Source organism: Phaenicophaeus curvirostris, chromosome 2 (genome assembly GCF_032191515.1).
Source record: "Phaenicophaeus curvirostris isolate KB17595 chromosome 2, BPBGC_Pcur_1.0, whole genome shotgun sequence".
NCBI lineage: Eukaryota > Metazoa > Chordata > Aves > Cuculiformes > Cuculidae > Phaenicophaeus > Phaenicophaeus curvirostris.
The window spans coordinates 73,424,723-73,442,320 of record NC_091393.1 but is presented as its reverse complement, the minus strand read 5'-3'; the positions used below and the strand labels follow the sequence as shown (position 1 = coordinate 73,442,320).

At 46.1% G+C, this 17,598-nt stretch overlaps 1 protein-coding gene across 2 annotated transcripts in view; it reads left to right on the top strand.

The window, feature by feature from the left end:
- The first annotated feature begins 11,181 nt into the window (after nucleotides 1-11,181).
- CRIM1 (cysteine rich transmembrane BMP regulator 1) overlaps nucleotides 11,182-17,598 on the top strand; it is a 174,873-nt gene continuing 168,456 nt past the window's right edge. For both annotated transcript variants that reach the window (XM_069852494.1, XM_069852493.1), the window contains exon 1: nucleotides 11,182-11,644. In XM_069852494.1, the coding sequence (XP_069708595.1) occupies nucleotides 11,314-11,644 (331 nt within the window). In that variant the 5' untranslated portion in view covers nucleotides 11,182-11,313. The remainder of the gene's footprint in view (nucleotides 11,645-17,598) is intronic.

Here is a 17,598-nt window from a genome sequence, read left to right as displayed (position 1 = left end):
TCAGCTGCTCCACGTAAGACCTGTTCTTCAGCCCCTTCACCAGCTTTGTTGTTCTTCTCTGGACTCGCTCCAGAGCCTCAACATCCTTCTTGTGGTGAGGGGCCCAGAACTGAAGACAGGATTCAAGGAGCGGTCTCACCAGTGACGAGTACAGAGGGAGAATAACCTCCCTGGACCTGCTGGTCACACCGTTTCTGATCCAAGCCAAGATGCCATTGGCCTTCTTGGCCACCTGGACACACTGCTGGCTCATGTTCAGTCGCTGTCAACCAACACCCCCAGGTCCCTCTCCTCCAGGCAGCTTTCTAGACAGATTTCTCCTAGTCTGTAGCACTGCATAGGGTTGTTGTGCCCCAAGTGCAGGACCTGGCACTTGGCCTTGTTAAACCTCATCCCATTGGACTCAGCCCAGCGGTCCAGCCTGTTCAGATCCCTTTGCAGAGCCTCCCTACCCTCCAGCAGATCAACACTTCCACCCAGCTTAGCGTCGTCTGCAAACTTGCTAAGGGTGCACTCTATGCCTTCATCCAGGTCATTGATAAAGACATTGAACAGGGCTGGACCCAGCACTGAGCCCTGGGGAACCCCACTTGTCACTGGCCTCCAGCTGGATTTCACACCATTTACCACCACTCTCTGGGCCCGGCCATCCAACCAGTTTTCCACCCAGGAGAGTGTGCGCCTGTCCAGGCCAGAGGCTGACAGTTTCCGAAGCAGAATGCTGTGAGAAACTGTGTCAAAGGCTTTACTGAAGTCCAGGAAGACCACATCCACAGCCTTTCCCTCATCCAGCAGCTGAGTCACTTTGTCATAGAAGGCGATCAGGTTAGTTTGGCAAGACCTGTCTTTTGTGAACCCATGTTGACTGAGCCTGATCACCTGGTTCTCTTGCATGTGCTTCATGAGAGCACTCAAGATCCTCAAGATCACCTGTTCCATGAGTTTCCCTGGCACTGAGGTCAGACTGACAGGCCTGTAGTTTTCTGGATCCTCCCTGCGACCCTTCTTGTAGATGGGCACAGCATCAGCCAGCCTCCAGTCTGGTGGAACTTCCCCAGTCTTCCAGGACTGTTGGAAGATGATGGAAAGGGGTTTGGCCAGCACATCCGTCAGCTCCTTCAATACCCTTGGATGAATCCCATCCGGCCCCATAGACTTGTGGGTGTCTAGTCGGGCTACCAAGGCTCTGACCACCTCCTCTTGGATCATGGGAGCCTTGTTTTGCTCCTCTAGCTCCTAGGTTTGTACACAGAGGGAACAACTTTCTTTACAATTAAAGACTGAGGCAAAGAAGGCATTAAGTACCTCAGCCTTTTCCTCATCCCCTGTCACTGTTGTTCCTTCTGTGTCCAATAGGGACTGTATGGTCTCCCTAGTCCTCCTTTTATTATTTATACATTTATAGAAAGATGTTTTGTTATCTTTCACAGACTTTGCCAATCTGATTTCTAGTTGAGCCTTAGCCCTTCTGATTTTTTCTCTACACAATCTCACTTCCCTCCTGTAGTCCACCCAAGAGGCCTGTCCCCTCTTCCACAGCCCATAAACGTTTCTGTTCTTGATATCACTCAAGATCTCTCTGTTCAACCAAACTGTTTTTCACCCTGCTGGCTTTTTTTCCGGAACATGGGGATGGCTTTCTCCTGGCTGGTAGGATTTCCTTTTTGAAGAGCTCCCAGCCCTCATGGGCTCCCTTGCCCTTAAGTACTGTCTCCCATGAGACTTTGCCAACCAGCCTTCTGAAGACTTCAAAGTCTGCCCTCTGGAAATTTAATGCTACTGTCCTGCTAACCACCCTCTTCACTTCACCTAGAACAGAAAACCCTATCACCTCATGATCACTTTGTCCTAGTCATCCACCTACTGCCACGTACCCCATAAGGCCTTCTCTGTTCACAAACAGCAGGTCCAGGAGGGCACCTTCCTTTGTTGGTTCATTCACCAGCTGTGCAAGGAAGCTGTCCTCCACACACTCCAGGAACCTCCTAGACTGCTTCCTTTCTGCTCTATTGTACTTCCAGCAGATATCAGGAAGATTGAATTTTCCCACAATAACAAGAGGCATTGATCTAGAGATTAACCCCAGCTGTGTATAGAAGAGCTCATCAGCTGCTTCTCCTTGGCTGGGTGGTCTGTAACAGACTCCCATCACAAAATCTACCTTCTTGTGGGCTCCTCTGATTTTAACCCACAGGCACTCAATCTCCTCATCACCATAATCCATCTCAACAGTGTCCAAGTCCTCCCTTAAAAAGAGGGCTACCCCGTCTCCTCTCGTACCCTTCCTATCCTGCCTGAAGAGTTTGTACCCCACCATAGCTGCACTCCAGTTTTATGAGTCATCTCACCACGTTTCTGTGATGGCAACGACATCATAGGCTCCTTGCCCTACGACAGCTTCCAGCTCTTCCTTCTTATTTCCCATGCTGCATGCATTGGTGTAAATGCACTTCAGCTGAGCTGCCGAGCCTTCAGCCCTCTTAGAGGGAACAGAGTTCATTCCCAATTGCCTGGTAACTGGAGTAGCTAGCACCAGAGTGCCCATATCTCTCTTAGCACCCCCAGGTGTGTTCTCCTCCACTTTTTGTGTGGTGATGTACTGGTGATCCTCACCAGCACACCCTCTCCGAATCACCAGTGCCCCACTTCCAGGCTCGTTCCTGTCTAGCCTGGTCTCAACCCCCTCCCCCTTCACATCTAGTTTAAAGCTCGATTTATGAGCTTAGCTAGGTTTTTAGCAAGGGCTTTAGCCCCCCTAGGAGACACACATGTCTCATCCTTAGCAACAAAGCCTGGGGGTGCGTGAGCCAGCCCATGATCAAAGAAGCCAAAGCCCCTTTCCTCACACCAGGCTCGGAGCCAGGCATCAATTGAATTCTTCTTCCTGACTTCCAGCTCCTCTCTATTTAGCCTTGGGATGGAGCAGAATACTATTTGTGCCCCAGAGCCCTCCATCATTTTCCCAATGGCCCTGAAGTCTTTCTTGATGGCTTTGGTCTTTCTGTTTACTAGATCATCGTTACCAGGTTGGACTACTATCAGAGGATAGTAGTCTGTCTCATGGACCAGGGAAGGAAGTTTTCTAGCTACCTCCTTCACTGATGCCCCCAGTAAGCAGCAGACCTCTCTGTGGAGTGGGTCCGGTCTGCAAATGGGTCCCTCTGTTCCTTTTAGGAGGGAGTCCCCTACAACAATCACCCTCCTCTTCTTCTTGATGGAGGATGTTTTTATCTTTTTCTGAGGATGGTGCGGCCTAGGGGAAGATTCTAGGCTGTGGGAGCCATCATCCTCATCCTCAGGGTTGGATTCCACCTGCAGTACCTGGTACTTGTTCACCAGGGGGATCTGGGGTTTTGCTGTCTGGTTGAGGGGAGCAGGTTTCCTTCGTCTGGCAGGAACTTGCTGCCATTTTCCATCTCTTGTAACCTCAACCTTGCAGTTTGCAGGTGGATGGTGTTTGGACACACCAGCTCCAGCAGCCTGCTGAGTTAGTGAGAGGGCACTACTCCACTGGTCTATCTCCCTCTCACACTCCCTGATGGTCCTCAGCCTCTTTACCTCCTGGTATATATAAAGTTGTAGTCAGAACAGCATTTGACTTTATCCTGAATATTTTTGCTAACCCACATCGCTATCTGCAGAAATCAAGAAGGTGACTATAGACATGAATGGAAGCAGGTCAGTAGTGATAGCCGTTCTTTACGGCCAGTTACATTTCTCAGCATTAAAACCTAGAAAGAGTTAGAAAAAAACAGTGGAAATATGATGTGATTCCTCAGAACGAAAGCTCTATCTAGCTTTAATAAAGACATCAAAAGTAGTTTTAATTTGCTAAATAAGAAAAGGGCCAGGTTGAGATAGTCTTAATAACTCCTGGCACCTGTGAGTTCCAGCAGTCAGACCACAGCCAGAATACGCAACATGAACTGACAAAGTTAGGAAAAACATTGTCAGGAAGCTCACAGGGATTTATATAGCCCCCTTGCCATAAAGCAGCATCAGCTATAGTTGCCTCTCGATCAACTGCTGATGGCTTGTCTAGGTTATAGATTAGCCATGCTGCAAGACCACAGACACTTGAAAGGCCCAGCAGGAGCCAGCTTAAGTCTGTGAGCAGAAGAGTTCTGCTTGCAGGACACTGCCACACACGGTGTGCCCCATACCTGACTGGGTCCCCATCCTCCACACCACCAGGCTGATATCAACAGCCTACCCTTCTTCCCATTGCATTCTTACTGCATGATTCCAAATACCGCTTTGTATTCATCTGGTACTGCCTGTGTGCTTGGGTGTAGGGTTCAGTTTTGCGGTGGTTTGGGGTTTTTTTTCCCTTTTTTGAGGTGACTCTTGATAATCAAGAGCTGATTAGGCCCACACATGTGAATGTACCTCATGAAGTGAAATTCCTCTAATACAGAAGACACAATTTGAATATGTTTTATCATAGAATGACAGAATCATAGAATCTTAGAATCATAGAATGGTTTGGGTTGGAAGGGACCCCCCTGCCATGGGCAGGGCCACCTCCCACCAGACCAGGCTGCCCAAGGACCCATCCAAGCTGGTCCTGAACACTTCCAGGGATGTGGCATCCATAACTTCCCTGTGCAACATGTTCCACTGTCTCACCACGCTCATCATGAAGAATTCCTTCCTAATGTCTAATCTAAATTTTACCCCTTCCAATTTAAAGTCATTTCCCCGCATCCTATTACTCCATGCCCTTGTATGAAGTCCCTCCCCTGCTTTCTTTTAGCCCATTCAGGCACTGGACGATCACTGTAAGGTCTCCCTGGAGCCTTCTCTTCTCCAAGCTGAACAACCCCAACTCTCTCAGCCTGAGTTTGTAGCAGAGATGCTCCAGCCCTCTGAGCTGGACTTATTCCTCCTCTGGACCTATTCCAACGGTTCCATATCCTTCTTATGCTGGGGATTCCAGAACTGGACACAGTACTCCAGGTAGGGCCTCATGAAAGTGGAGCAGAAGGGGGGAATTACCTCTCTTGACTTGCTCTTCACGCTTCTTTTGAAGCAGCCTAAGATGTGGTTGGCCTTTTCAGCTGTAAGAGCGCATTGCCAGCTCATGTCAAGCTTCTCATTAATCAGCACCCCCAAGTCCTTCTCTGCAGGGCTGCTCAAGGTATAATGCTCCTAGAAAAATTGAAATGGGACATCTTCACTGTCATCAATGTTATTAAAAAAATCTTTTTTCAGTGGTCTCTGAATAAGGTTGCCATTCAATCACAATTAGACAACCTTCCTTTTAGCATGTGCATCAACTGCAAACCAGATGAAAAGCTATTTTTGCCCCTATTTGAATCAGTTATTTGAAGAATTTGATGCTCAGTCAAGTTTTGATGAGTTTGAACTGAAGTACTACAGTTGAGGCCTGACTTACCCTGATAAACAGCTGCCCAAGAGCTTCATCTTTACTCTGCAACTTAAGCCTCTTGGGCTTTACTTCAGGAGTTCAAAGCTACGCTCAGAATAGAAAGTACCTTGCCTGGAACTGTATGAACTTCTCTTAGACATATTAAGCTAGCAAATCAGCTATGACAAATTTTAGATCACATCCAGTATAACCCTCATCCTATCTGATTTAATCTATTTTATACTGCAGTTGTTGATACACAGCAGATTGCAGTGAAATAAACACAGTATTTTCAGGTTTGTATTTTAATATTTAAAATCTTATCAGCATGCAGCACTGTGGAAAGGACTGTAGAGGCTGATCTAATACACCTACTTTTCTGGAGGCCAGATTTTCTGTAATAAAAATGCGTGTAATCCCTAGAATTACATATTAGTTTAAAAGACTTCTACTTTTCTTTTGTAAACTGACAGCAAAAATTGTCTTTCCTTCCTAACTGTGCTTATTTGTTAAAAAGATCTTCTTTGTGCTAAAGAAGCTAAAATCAATGTGACCTTGAGTGTCATCAATTTAAATATCAAATTGCATTTCTAGATATAGCAGTTATTTCTCCTTATAGGTTCCTGGTAGATAGTAAATAGATATATTTACTCCTGTATTAAATATTGACTCCCTAGTTCTTCAAGCTTGCAAGTTTTAAGGTATACATTATAAAATGTTCAGATCTGAAAAACTCCTTAGCTTGAATGCACAATAATTTCAGCGATTTAAATACAATGTGAAGAATTGTAAACAATAGAATTATAGAATGGTTTGGGTTAGTAAGGACCTTTACAGGTCATCTAGTCCAACCCACCTGCAGCTGCAGCGAAATCTTCAACTTGACCACATTGCTTAGAGCCCCATCTCACCTGACCTCGAATGTTTTTAAGGATGGGGCCTCCACTACCCCCACTGACAACCAATTCCAGTGTTTCACCACCCTCATCAGAAAAAATTTCTTCCTTATATCCAGTCTAAATCTACCATCCCTTAGGCCAGTCCTATTCATTTATAGCTTGTATGTTCATAAGTCTTATTAACGTATAGTTTCTAAATTTGTGGAAAAGCTTGCTCAGATAAATTAGTCATATAACCGTAATTTAAAATTGCTTATGCAGTTGCTTTGAGGCTATTAAAAAAAGAACATCCTTTTACTTGTATGTTCCATATAAGCAATCCAAGATGTATGAGGAAAAAGCTACACACAATTCTGCCTCTCAGTTATTCTAGATGTAAACGTTGAACTACAGAGTTGTCCCAAGCTAGGGATTCAAATGAGAGGAGCAGCTTATAGGGCTGAAAAAACAGCAGAGACAACCTGATGGGATATTTATTTATTATGAATTTGTTCAAAACTCTTATTATAAAGTTTGTTTCTATTCAAATGAATTATTGAATTTGCTTTCCCAATTTCCCACCTCTTCCTATTTAAGCGTTTGAAAAGCCTTGCAGCTACTAATATAGTAAGTCCATGATATGCCTGTGAAGAAGAGTGAAACTATTCTCATGTGCATTCAGACTGATTCAGCACTGCCTATATTAGGGGCAGGCTTCTTCCTGATCCTTTTTTCAAAAGGAGTCGAGATTGCTCATGTGCGTAACCTGTCTAGGAAAGACTTTATGTCAAGAGACCACTACAAAGTAGACACAGACAGTCTTAAACTAAAGCATAAAAAAGGAATTTAACGTGCAGCAAAGACACGGTGAAGCACAGAAAAGACTCAAAATGTTTGTGTAGGCAAAAGTACAACTTTGATATTAAAGTTGCCAATGTTCCCCAAATTTAGAGATACAGAAGGGGCTACCAGTATGTATCAGCAAAGTGGAAACAAACTTCTGAACTGAAATGAAGACATTTTTATATTTTACTTGGGGGTGGAGGGGGGAGATATTTTCATTTTTAGTAGTATAAATGTTATCTTTGCCTGTCATTAAATGAAACCTGCCTTTCAGTTGTAATTATTGTGAATATCAGACTTACCAGGATATTTATGCTGAACTCCTAATTGTTACATGGGGAGATTTACCAGTAACAAAGGGAGTGTGTACAGGACCGAGGAATTAGTAAAGGGAGTAGTAGTTTTCTCACAGCACTGTGTGGTTTTGCAAAAGCTTTCTATTACATGATGACCAAGAAAGCCATACAGCTCTAGTCAGTTATCACTGCAACTTCATCCAGGCTAGATATGGTTCCGATACAAGACTAATATTACAGGAAAACAAGCCCAGGAAATTTTAGCTGCTACAGCCTGTTTATCAGAATGTACTTCTTCCTCCCACTGCTGTATTTAGCAGATTCACTAACTTGTTTCTAGGGGAAATTAAAAGTTGGATTTCATTTCAGGAGCTAAACCTACTTACTCCTAGGCTATTTGGATCAGTAGACCCCTTAATAAATCAAGAGGCAGCAAGAAGCAGGGAAAGTGAAATTCCCTCTAAGGACCCTTTACTGCTTCTTGCTGGGAAAAGCAGGGATGTTCACTTTCCCTGTAAAGTCATCAGATACCAGATTTGCTGATTTCCAAGGAGTATCTTATTGTCCCTATGGACTGTACTCGTGTTTGGGACAGGAGCATTGTCTACCTTTCCTGTTGAATCTGTGCCACTGTGCAATGAAGTATTCAGATTCATTGGGCGAGAAAAAGGGAAACACAAGCATACGCATGAATAGTTCATGACTTGTACCTAAAGGGCAAGGCGTGAGGAGACAAGAACCCTAAATTTTGGTCCTTGTTCTATAAATATTTCTGTACTTTGCAGCTATCCTTGTGTAAACAGTCTGTGAAGCAGGTTACTAATCCTGCTCACAGCAGAAGCTGCTCTCATTTGGCCATCAGCTCAAAAGTTTGCTCTCTTTTTCTCAGAGCCCTACAACACTCTTATCTAAGCTGTCCATAGCTTCCCTCTTCATCTGTTTTTGTACTGCTTCTAGCGCTTCTTTGTTCGTTCCCACACAGGCAAACAGGCACAGTAGGCCCAATGAATTCTTTGTGCATTGAGTATGCTGTACATCAGTACAGTACACAAATGGTAGGTCTGGCATGTCTGGGAAATATTGAACTGCCTGTGCACGCAATCCAACATGTCTGGGATTTCCATGCTGGCTGTGTTCACAAGTCCTGGAAAAATACCTACACACTTTTCCTAGATCAGTTCATTTTTCCACATGAAAGGATTATTATACTGTAATCAGTTCACTTTTCATCTTTTGATATATGAAGCTTATTGAACTCAAGTCTCTGATCATGTATTGTATTGTGCAGCATCCTCTCTAGCACTGAAATCACTTTTGTGATTCTTTTCTGCACAATCTCGGGTTTGTGAACAGCGTTTTAAAAATACAGCAGCAGGAACTGTATGTCTCATTCAAAAAGCAATCTCAGCAATACTATACACAGAAGGTAAAACCTCTTCACGCGCCTCGTCACTAAAGGACACAACCAAAAGGCAGTGCTTCCAGTTTGTGGGAAATGGTGTGTTTTGACAGACTGCTCTCACCCAAATCACAAGAGGGTTTTTTTGGTGGAAACTTCTGGTGAATCAAAAGCACTCTGACCCCTGCAGGTGCTTCGGCAAACTGACACGAGAGGGCTGAGGCTGAGGGAATAACCTACATTTTTGAGGAAACGGTACAAAACTTGCTCGGTGTGTTGCTACACCCGGGAGTATTGTCCATCTGCTGTAACGTTCAGAGTTTGAGTGCTTGTCTAATATGCCCTTCAGGGTGCTTTCCTGACTTACTGCTTTCCAGAAAACAGGCGCACACGGTGGTTTTGGTTGTTCTCAAATGTATGCATTAGGTTTATTTGTACAAAACCACAACGCCTTCAATGACATCAGCTTGTTGTTTACTTTCCAAGTCTATCCCAAAAAGTAGCACAGTGTCTGTTTAACTACTGATGCCCAGTATGGGCTGCTTCTCATTGCCCATTTGTTGTTGAGATCTGTCAGCTAAATGGCCCTAATCCCTGTGATGCATGCTGTATTGATAGTGTTTTATCACAATAACGACGTTTCACTGGAGAAACAGATCAATGCCTTGCAAACTATTGGGGCTAATTAAAACATCTGTAGCTCTTGAAAAATAATCTTGTTCAATTTAGTTTAAGTTCTGAATGGATCAGAATACAGCCAGACATTCTGACGTCATGAAAGCATTTTTAATAACAGAAAAGCATGAGAAATTCTTTCTTTTATATGGATATGGAAATGTTTTATTTTTCAGCATGACGTTACATGTCTATTGTTTTCATTAGTAATGGGCCTGTGCTAGTAACAGGGAACCTTTGCTACCACCAGGCATTTAGGCTTGAGTGAATGACAGTGAATTACAGACTTTTAAAACACACCAAGAAGGTTCGCTATTGCTGACAAAGCTTTAGACTAGTTTCTCCTGTCACCAGCAGCAACTTGTCCTTTCCTTTGCCAGTGCGGAGGTTTGCCCTTCTATGGCAGCTCCTCCGTTGACACGAGAACTGGTTCTTTCTGCTGAAGCAGACGAGCCCGTGGGACTGGAGAAAGCGTAGAAGCCACACCTTGGCGCTCTCCGTTAATATTAAGTTTCCAGAACCTCTCTCCTAAAATTTCCCACATGGCTGGCACCAGTACGCGCAACCCAAGACTTTCCAGGCTCAGCGCAGCTGACACCACCCCACCTGCCGAGGGAATGACTTCATCCTCCCGCTCGCCACGGCCTCGGGCGTTCCTGACGGCGCAACACGTCGCTGCGGGAGCTGCCGTCGCATCCCGGCCCGGCAGCACGGAATCACAGGACAGTTTGGGTTGGATGGGACCTTAAAGATCACCGAGTTCCAACCCCCCTGCCACGGGCAGGGACACGTCCCGCTAGATCGATCAGGCTGCCCGTCCTGCACAGAATCTTCGAATCGCGGGGCTGGAAAAGACCTCTTAAGCTCATCGAGCCCAACAGCCTCTATCCGCACCGGGCTGCCCTCGGGAAGGCAGCGACCCGCCGCTCCGCTGCCGCCTCCCCCGCCCGCGATCACCGGGGGCGGACGAGCCAGCCCTTTGCCTCACGGCGACGCGGTTCGGTCCGTTCCCCCTCCCCGGACCGGGGCGGGCGGCTCCCGGGCAGCGGCCGCCCGGGAGGGAGCCCCGCCGGCAGCCGAGGCGCCCGCGGGAGCAGAGGGAGGCGGCTCTAAGCTCCGGGGACGCGGGGCCCCTTCCCCCGGGGCCCTTCGCGGGGCCCTCTCGCTCCCCACCCCCGCAGGCAGAGGTGTCCCCCCGAGCCGTCCCCGGCGTCTGGCGCTGCCGCCGCCTCGCTCCGCGCTCGGAGCCCCGGGCCGGGGGGAGGGGGAGGGCAGGGGGGAAGGCGGCCGCCGTGGGGCCCAGCCCGCCGCTCGCTCCCTCCCCGGCCCCGGGATCTGGGGCTGCGGCGGGGGCGGGGGGCGGAGCGAGCGGGGCCGGGGAGGGTGGGAGGGGCCGTCGCGAGCGGCATCCAATGAGGAGGCGCCCTCGGTCAGGCGGGGCGGGGCTTGGCCGCCCGCCGCCCAATGGGGGCAGGGCGGGGGGGGCGCGTTGGGAGCGGGGCGAGGCGCAGGCAGGAGGCGAGTCGGGGCTCGGGCAGCGAGCCGGGCAGAGCAGCCGTCGCCTCGCCAAGGGGCTCGCTCGGGCGGGCAGCGCCGCGGAGCCTCAGCACAGAGCGGGGAGCTACGGGCGCCGCTTCCCGGAGCGGACAGCGGGCGGAGCCGCCGCCCGGGAAGGAAAAAGAAGAAGAAGAAGAGGAGGAGGAGGAGGAGAAGTTTGGCCGAAGCGGCCGCCGCGAGAGGAAACTTTGCTCGGGGGGCCGGAGGCGGGGGAAGGAGCCGCGGCGCGCTCGGGTCCGGCGAGGGGGCTCCCGAGAGGCTCCCCCCGGCCCAGGCCGGGCTGCGGCGGCCGGGATGTACCTGTCAGCGGCGGGGAGGAGGCGCCCGGGCTGGCACCTGGCGGCGGGGTGGCTGCTGCTGCTGGCCCTGCTGCTGGGCGAGTCGGGGACCCGGGCGCTGGTCTGCTTGCCCTGCGACGAATCCAAGTGCGAGGAACCCAAGAGCTGCCCCGGCAGCATCGTGCTGGGGATCTGCGGCTGCTGCTTCATGTGCGCTCGGCAGCGGAACGAGAGCTGCGGGGGCGTCTACGGGCTGCACGGGGCTTGCGACCGGGGCTTGCGCTGTGTCATCCGGCCGCCGCTCAACGGAGACTCCATCACCGAGTACGAAGTGGGCGTCTGCGAAGGTGAGAGGCGGCGGGACGTTATCCATCCATGTATCCATCCCTCCCTCCATCCGTGCCGGGGGTGGGCGGCGGGGAGGAGGACGCACCGGGAGCCAGCGCGCCCTCCTTCCCTCCCCACGCCCGCCTGTCCCGTCTGGAAGCGCGTGTGTTAGGATTCCTCGCCTCACCCTCTCCGCTTAAAAGTTTTTTACCCTTCGTTCTCTTAGCCTGAACTTCCACGTTCTTCCACTTCGTCGCTTTCCGCGGCGCTTCGCTGGCTTGTTAATACCTTATGTCAACGGCTGATGCCCAACTAAAATTCCTTGATAAAGGGCTTGGCGGATGGGAATGGGCTGAGGTCAGTGGTGCACACGATGCCTGTTCCAGATTCCCTCCTCTGTAAGGAAACACAAAAGCTGCTCATCTGTTTGAAAGTTTTCCTTCCTGTTCCTGTCACTTAATATCTCCCTGCCTCCTACTTTGAATATGGTGGTAAGGAATGCTTTTTTCCCTTGCTGGAGCATCAAGAGGGAGGGAGAAATCCCCTCTCGGAGTCACTTCTTCCTGCCGGCTGCTTGTGAGGTGACGAATTGCTGTGAAATGCAAGAAGGACTTCACCCATCCCCTTCAAATTTGGTGTCTATCATTCCTCTGTTTTTTGGGGGGTATTTTTTATTTTTTTTTTTACATATATAATTTATCAAAAGGCCAAAGACCAATTTTTAGTCTCTCGTTGCGTTGTCCATCCAGCTCCCTTTTCTCCCAAGCTGAGGGACAATACGGCATTGTAAAGAGGTTACAAATAACCAGTAGCTTGGGATACGTATAAATGTATGTGAGACCCGGAGCGGGGGCTTGGACAATTCTGGAAAAGGAGAGGGAAGGCGGTCTGCGCTCGGCGGGTAGAGGGCGGTAGAAAGTCCAGAGAGCTGGCGAGGCAGCATCTGCCCCAAAAACTTGCATTTAAAATGATGCCCTGCTTAGAGACGGCTGCAGCCCCTCGTTTTCAGTGGGCAGCTGACCTTTGTCCTGGCGTTCAGTATTGGTTTGAAACTCCGTTTGCCTCCCTCACAAATAAACTGCAAAAGCACAGCAGAGCAGGGCAGTGTGTCCTGCCTGTGTTGTAACCAGTGCCATCAGCCTCTGCAGTTGTTGGTTGGGGAGAACCAGCTCCAAGGTTAGAAGCTCTGTTGTTAAACAGTTAAAAATGGCCCTAAGCTGCCTGGAAGACATTATACCAATAACATTCATGGTGGTGAATATTTATGTCGCTGCAGTCTTTCTCGTTATTGTTTTTAATATGTATTGGAAAAGTTTTCTTAAACAGAGAAGTACAAGTGAAGAGGGAAGGGGTACTTTAAAAACCTACCTGATTTTGGATTAGTATCTGGTTTTGCATGTTTTCAAGTAAAAGCTTGACTTAAGCAATTCCCCCCACCCCCCTTCTTGGTTAAAGGTACTAAAAGCCTGCAGTCATTAAATGCCTTAATGTTCCAACTCCCTTACTGTATCGCAGTCTCTGGCAGTTTAGGAGTATTTCATTCCTTTGAAGTGATGCAATCTGTACGTTGCTGTAGTTCAACTCATAACACGTCCCGTCTACTGTTGAAAATAGTATGAAGCATTTGTTGGCAAAACCGCATTTCAATTAGTGTTGTGGTTAGGAACTAGTTCCAGCTGTCCCTATAGGGATAGTCAGGAAGATAACTTATCTATTTAATTTTCATTCTCGTAAATGAAAAGCAACTGAGCTGAACTGTCAGCCTAATAAATAGTCCTGGAATACCTATTACTGAATTGTCAGGCAGCTGCCTCATTCTAAGCAAGACAAGTAATGTATTCTTCATGGTGTGTGTTGTGCTGCGAGGGGTGGCAGTAAGGAAGGAAGAGAACATAATGTACGATCACTAAAATAAGGTTGACTAGCTCTGTTTTGGTTTTGGTTTTTGTTTGTTTTTTTTTTTTACCACTGTGGCCTGAATAGCTGTGCAGTTTACAGGCACACGTGCAACATGCTAGGCTGGTGATGCCTGAAGTGCAAGTAGTATTAAGCCATGTCTTTATCTACTTATGGAATAAAGGTCACTTTTTTTTTTTTCTTCCCTCCCCTCTCCTGGCTGCTGGGAGCGTAGACCTTTTCCTACCTCAGTTCAGAGAGGAGGAAATGGAAGTGACTTACAGAACTGTGTAAATAGAAATTTATGTTTTTACTCTCCTATCTGTAGCCTTTTCTTCCACAGCAGTTTTTTTACACTGAAATGACCCCTACTGGCTACAGTTATAAGCATTTTTTTAAAAATCATTTTTGAGGCTTCAACAGTGTCTTAGTTCATAGTATCAACACATAGTAGGCTACAGAAAACTTCTAAGAGCTGGAATAGCAGCAGGTAAAAATACTTGTCTGTTAACTTAGTATTTAATCCACTCAGCATAGTTGAACTCTTAACACTCGATGGAGAAGACTGAGGCATCTGTCACTAGTAGCCTCAGAAACAGTGTAGTCTTTGTTAAACCAGTGTTCATTAATGAAATCTGTTGCTGATTCTAGGTTCTTTTCTTAGTCATTCTAAAACCTGAAGGAAATCCTAATTCATCTCACCACCCTAACTATTCCCATCTTTCTGCAGTTCTAAGGCTCAATTTTTGGCATTATCCTAAAGTATGTCAATACCCTTTCTTGATGCAGATGTGGTCTTAGTAAAGAGTAACTCTGAGGTCTGCTTCCCTCAGCCTGGATGGGTACTTTTCCTGAAGGGCAGTCTTGAGAGACTTTAAGCATCTCCAGCCCCTCTGACTTTGCAGGGATGCTGCTGGATTGGTTTAATGAGGTGTGAGAACCTGGACCGCCTTCCACATGCTTCTAGCATTCAGAAATTTTGAGCTTAAAGCAGGGAATGCGCTTGCTGTCTGCCTTTAAAGGTAGTCCTAGAGCCACGTCCTAGACAGGGGTTCTCCAGAAACACGTTAGCCTTGGCTTCTTCAGCAGTCTAGCTGGGCAGTGTTCCTGCCTTCTGGGCAGTCGAAAAGCCTTGGAAAAGCCCTGCCAAAGAAGTTCTGTTACTCTGTGAAGGCATTTGTAGTGATGACTCTTTTCTTGCCTCTGTTTCAATGCCTCCCAATTTCTAGTCCTCTTAGATGAAGAGGCCTTGATTGCTTTGCTTAACTCTTCTGAGACATAACCATTGCATGTAAAATAATGCTGAATATTAGCTGATATTAACTGTGTAATTGAAATCTAACTTAAGCCTTTATGATATGTACTTGACATACAAAGTTAATGAAACTGCTAGTTTTACTGTGTCCTTTGGTTCCTTTAAGGATGTACTTCCATATGAGTTAGCCTCTAGGCAGCCATTGAAAGAAGGTATTTCTGCTTCAGTAGCTTACCAATAACATGTAGTACTTGGTTGGCTTTGGGGGCGAAGTGGAGGGGATAATACAGTTTTTGCTGTGCCTTTTTTGCCTGCTGTAGCTAAATTAAGGATTGCCTTGAGTGCTTGAGGCTTCTTTGTCTTGTGTGTAGCTTCTGAACTGGGGTTCCCTTGGGACTAGAAGAAAGCTACTGTAGCGGATTTTGGGCAACTATTATGTAAGTGGGTTAATGATCTGGGATGATGGTAGAGACTTGACCTACTATGGCTACTCATAGTACGAGCTGCAGCTTTTTGGGAGCATTACTGTTGATCTGACTCCTTGTTGGGACAAGCCCAGAGAGCTTGAGTGTTCCCACATACTCGTGCTTCTAAGCCTGCTGTGAATTAACTGCCCTCCCCTAGAAACTTGTAATAGAGTATGATCTGTAAGTGCACAGTATGTTGCGTGTAATGAAAGCACAGTGAAACTCAAGATAATGTGAAAAATGGAATTTTGAAAGCTTAGCATTTTTCAGAATTAGGAGGAGGAAAGCCAAGCTTTTTTTTTTTTCTTTTTTTTGTTTGGGCATTGGTTTGCTCATGTACTAATGGAGTTCTCTTCTGCTTTTCTGAAGTAAGAATAACTTCCTTGTAGACTTGCTAGTATTTTTACCACAAATAGTGGTGCTGCTTGTAACTTTTGTAGCTAGTACCTTTGGGAGAACCTTGTTTTCAGTTGTTTTTTTGGTCCCATGCTCTGTATCTAATGGGCCAAGGTACCCAAAACTAGGACGTGATGCTTTTGTCTCCAGGCAGGCTTCTATACAGTGTGCTTGGCTTCTTGCCAACAGTGCAGTCTGGACCCCTAAAGGTCAGGTAGTATTTTATTTTGAGTACAAGTTGCTGAAGCTCAGGTGATTTAGAAGTTGCATATGGGTAACACGGTTGTTTTTATCTGACTAGAATAGTGTTGCCCAGCTTTCTTAACTTTGTTTGTTTTCTTGCTCTGTTAGGTAGTGTGTGGCTGGAGAAATGTCCAAATAGTTCTGATGTACCTGTGTACAGAGAACTTCCTCCGCTAAGGTCAGGTGTTAGTGTTAGAACTGCTGATCTAGTTGGGTATTTATCAGTATTAAGTGGTACACCAAATGATTGTTGCATGAAGACAGTCAAAATACTTGATTCAAAGACTCTTGGCAATTTGGGTTCTCAGGGAAAAGGTGGAAAAAAATTCACAGTGTCAAAAAATAAAAAATATCACTGAACTTGTGGAACTGGAATAGGAAGTAATTCTCTGGTGAATGCTCAGCTTCTGATATGCTAGTGTTGACCATATTTAACAGTTCTCTTACCTCGGTCCCCAGAAAACACTGGACACACACAGAGACTTCTTATGCACAGGCTGGATAATTTGTAAGCTGTTTCTACTTGACTTGTGTCAATGTTGAAATATCAACATCAGTAAGAACATGTAACTTTGAGTGTGGCATGGAATTTGAATTAGATCAGCTGCTTATTTGACTTGGAAATGGTTTCCTTTCTGTTTCTGGGCGTCATGTTTCGATTATAGAAATCACTTTTTTCTAATATTCCAACAAAAATGAAGTAGGGTCCAGGGGATGTGAAGAGGGATACTGATGCAGGAATTCATGTCGTGGATCAGCACAGCTGGTTTAAAACTAGCAATCTCGCTGTGGATAGACTGAATGACTAAATCGCATAAAAGGGAGTATTCTTAACAGAAGCTATTTGTGTTATTCTTTTAAACCATTTGATCTCACATGGGTACATTGACCATCCTTAGATGGTGTGAATTTTTGCCTATAGAAAATAGTTATTTCATCAAGTTCCCCAAAATCATGCTGCTTAGAAAGATTTCTTTTAAACTGTGTTCAAACTCGTCAGTAGTTCCTTCACATCTAGGCATGTTTGCTGTTTTAAGTACCCTCTAGCCGATTCAAGAATACTTGCATAATTTAACTTTTTGCATAGTCAACCAAAAATGTCATTTGACTGGCAGGCATATTATGCAATAAATAATCCATTAATATGGTTAAAAAAGAAGTCTTCTTCCTATGCAGCCACCTCAAGGATTCTTCATCTCAATGAGTAAAGCTTATAGTGTCTTGCAAATGTGACCAAATGTTTCTGTTGTAATTGATTAAGTATTTTCTGGAAGTGATGTATTAAATGTCTCTTGTGACTTGTAGACTGGTTTCATTTGAGAATACATTTAATCTACAGGGAAGGTAAACTTAGAAATTGTGAGTTCAGGATTTTGCCTGAGACTTCAGGTGACATCAACCGTGTAGTCTGGCAGTATTATTTTTTAATTCTGCCTTTTGGTATTTACACATGCAGTTTGGAAAATGACTGATACTAACATAGAAATCTTATATATATGGAGAAACTTAGCAATCTAAACTAAGATGGGAAGATAACTTTGTCTAAAACCTATCTAGATTTAATCCATATGCTTATGTGGGATTTAAAGATGGTCCCTGAGGGAGCTGTAGTCTAAATAGACTAGTTTGGCCATGTTTGGAGGAAGTAAGCCCTTAGTAATGCATTGAGATAAATGGAAGCTGTTCACACCTTTACCAGAGGCAATATTCTGAAGTT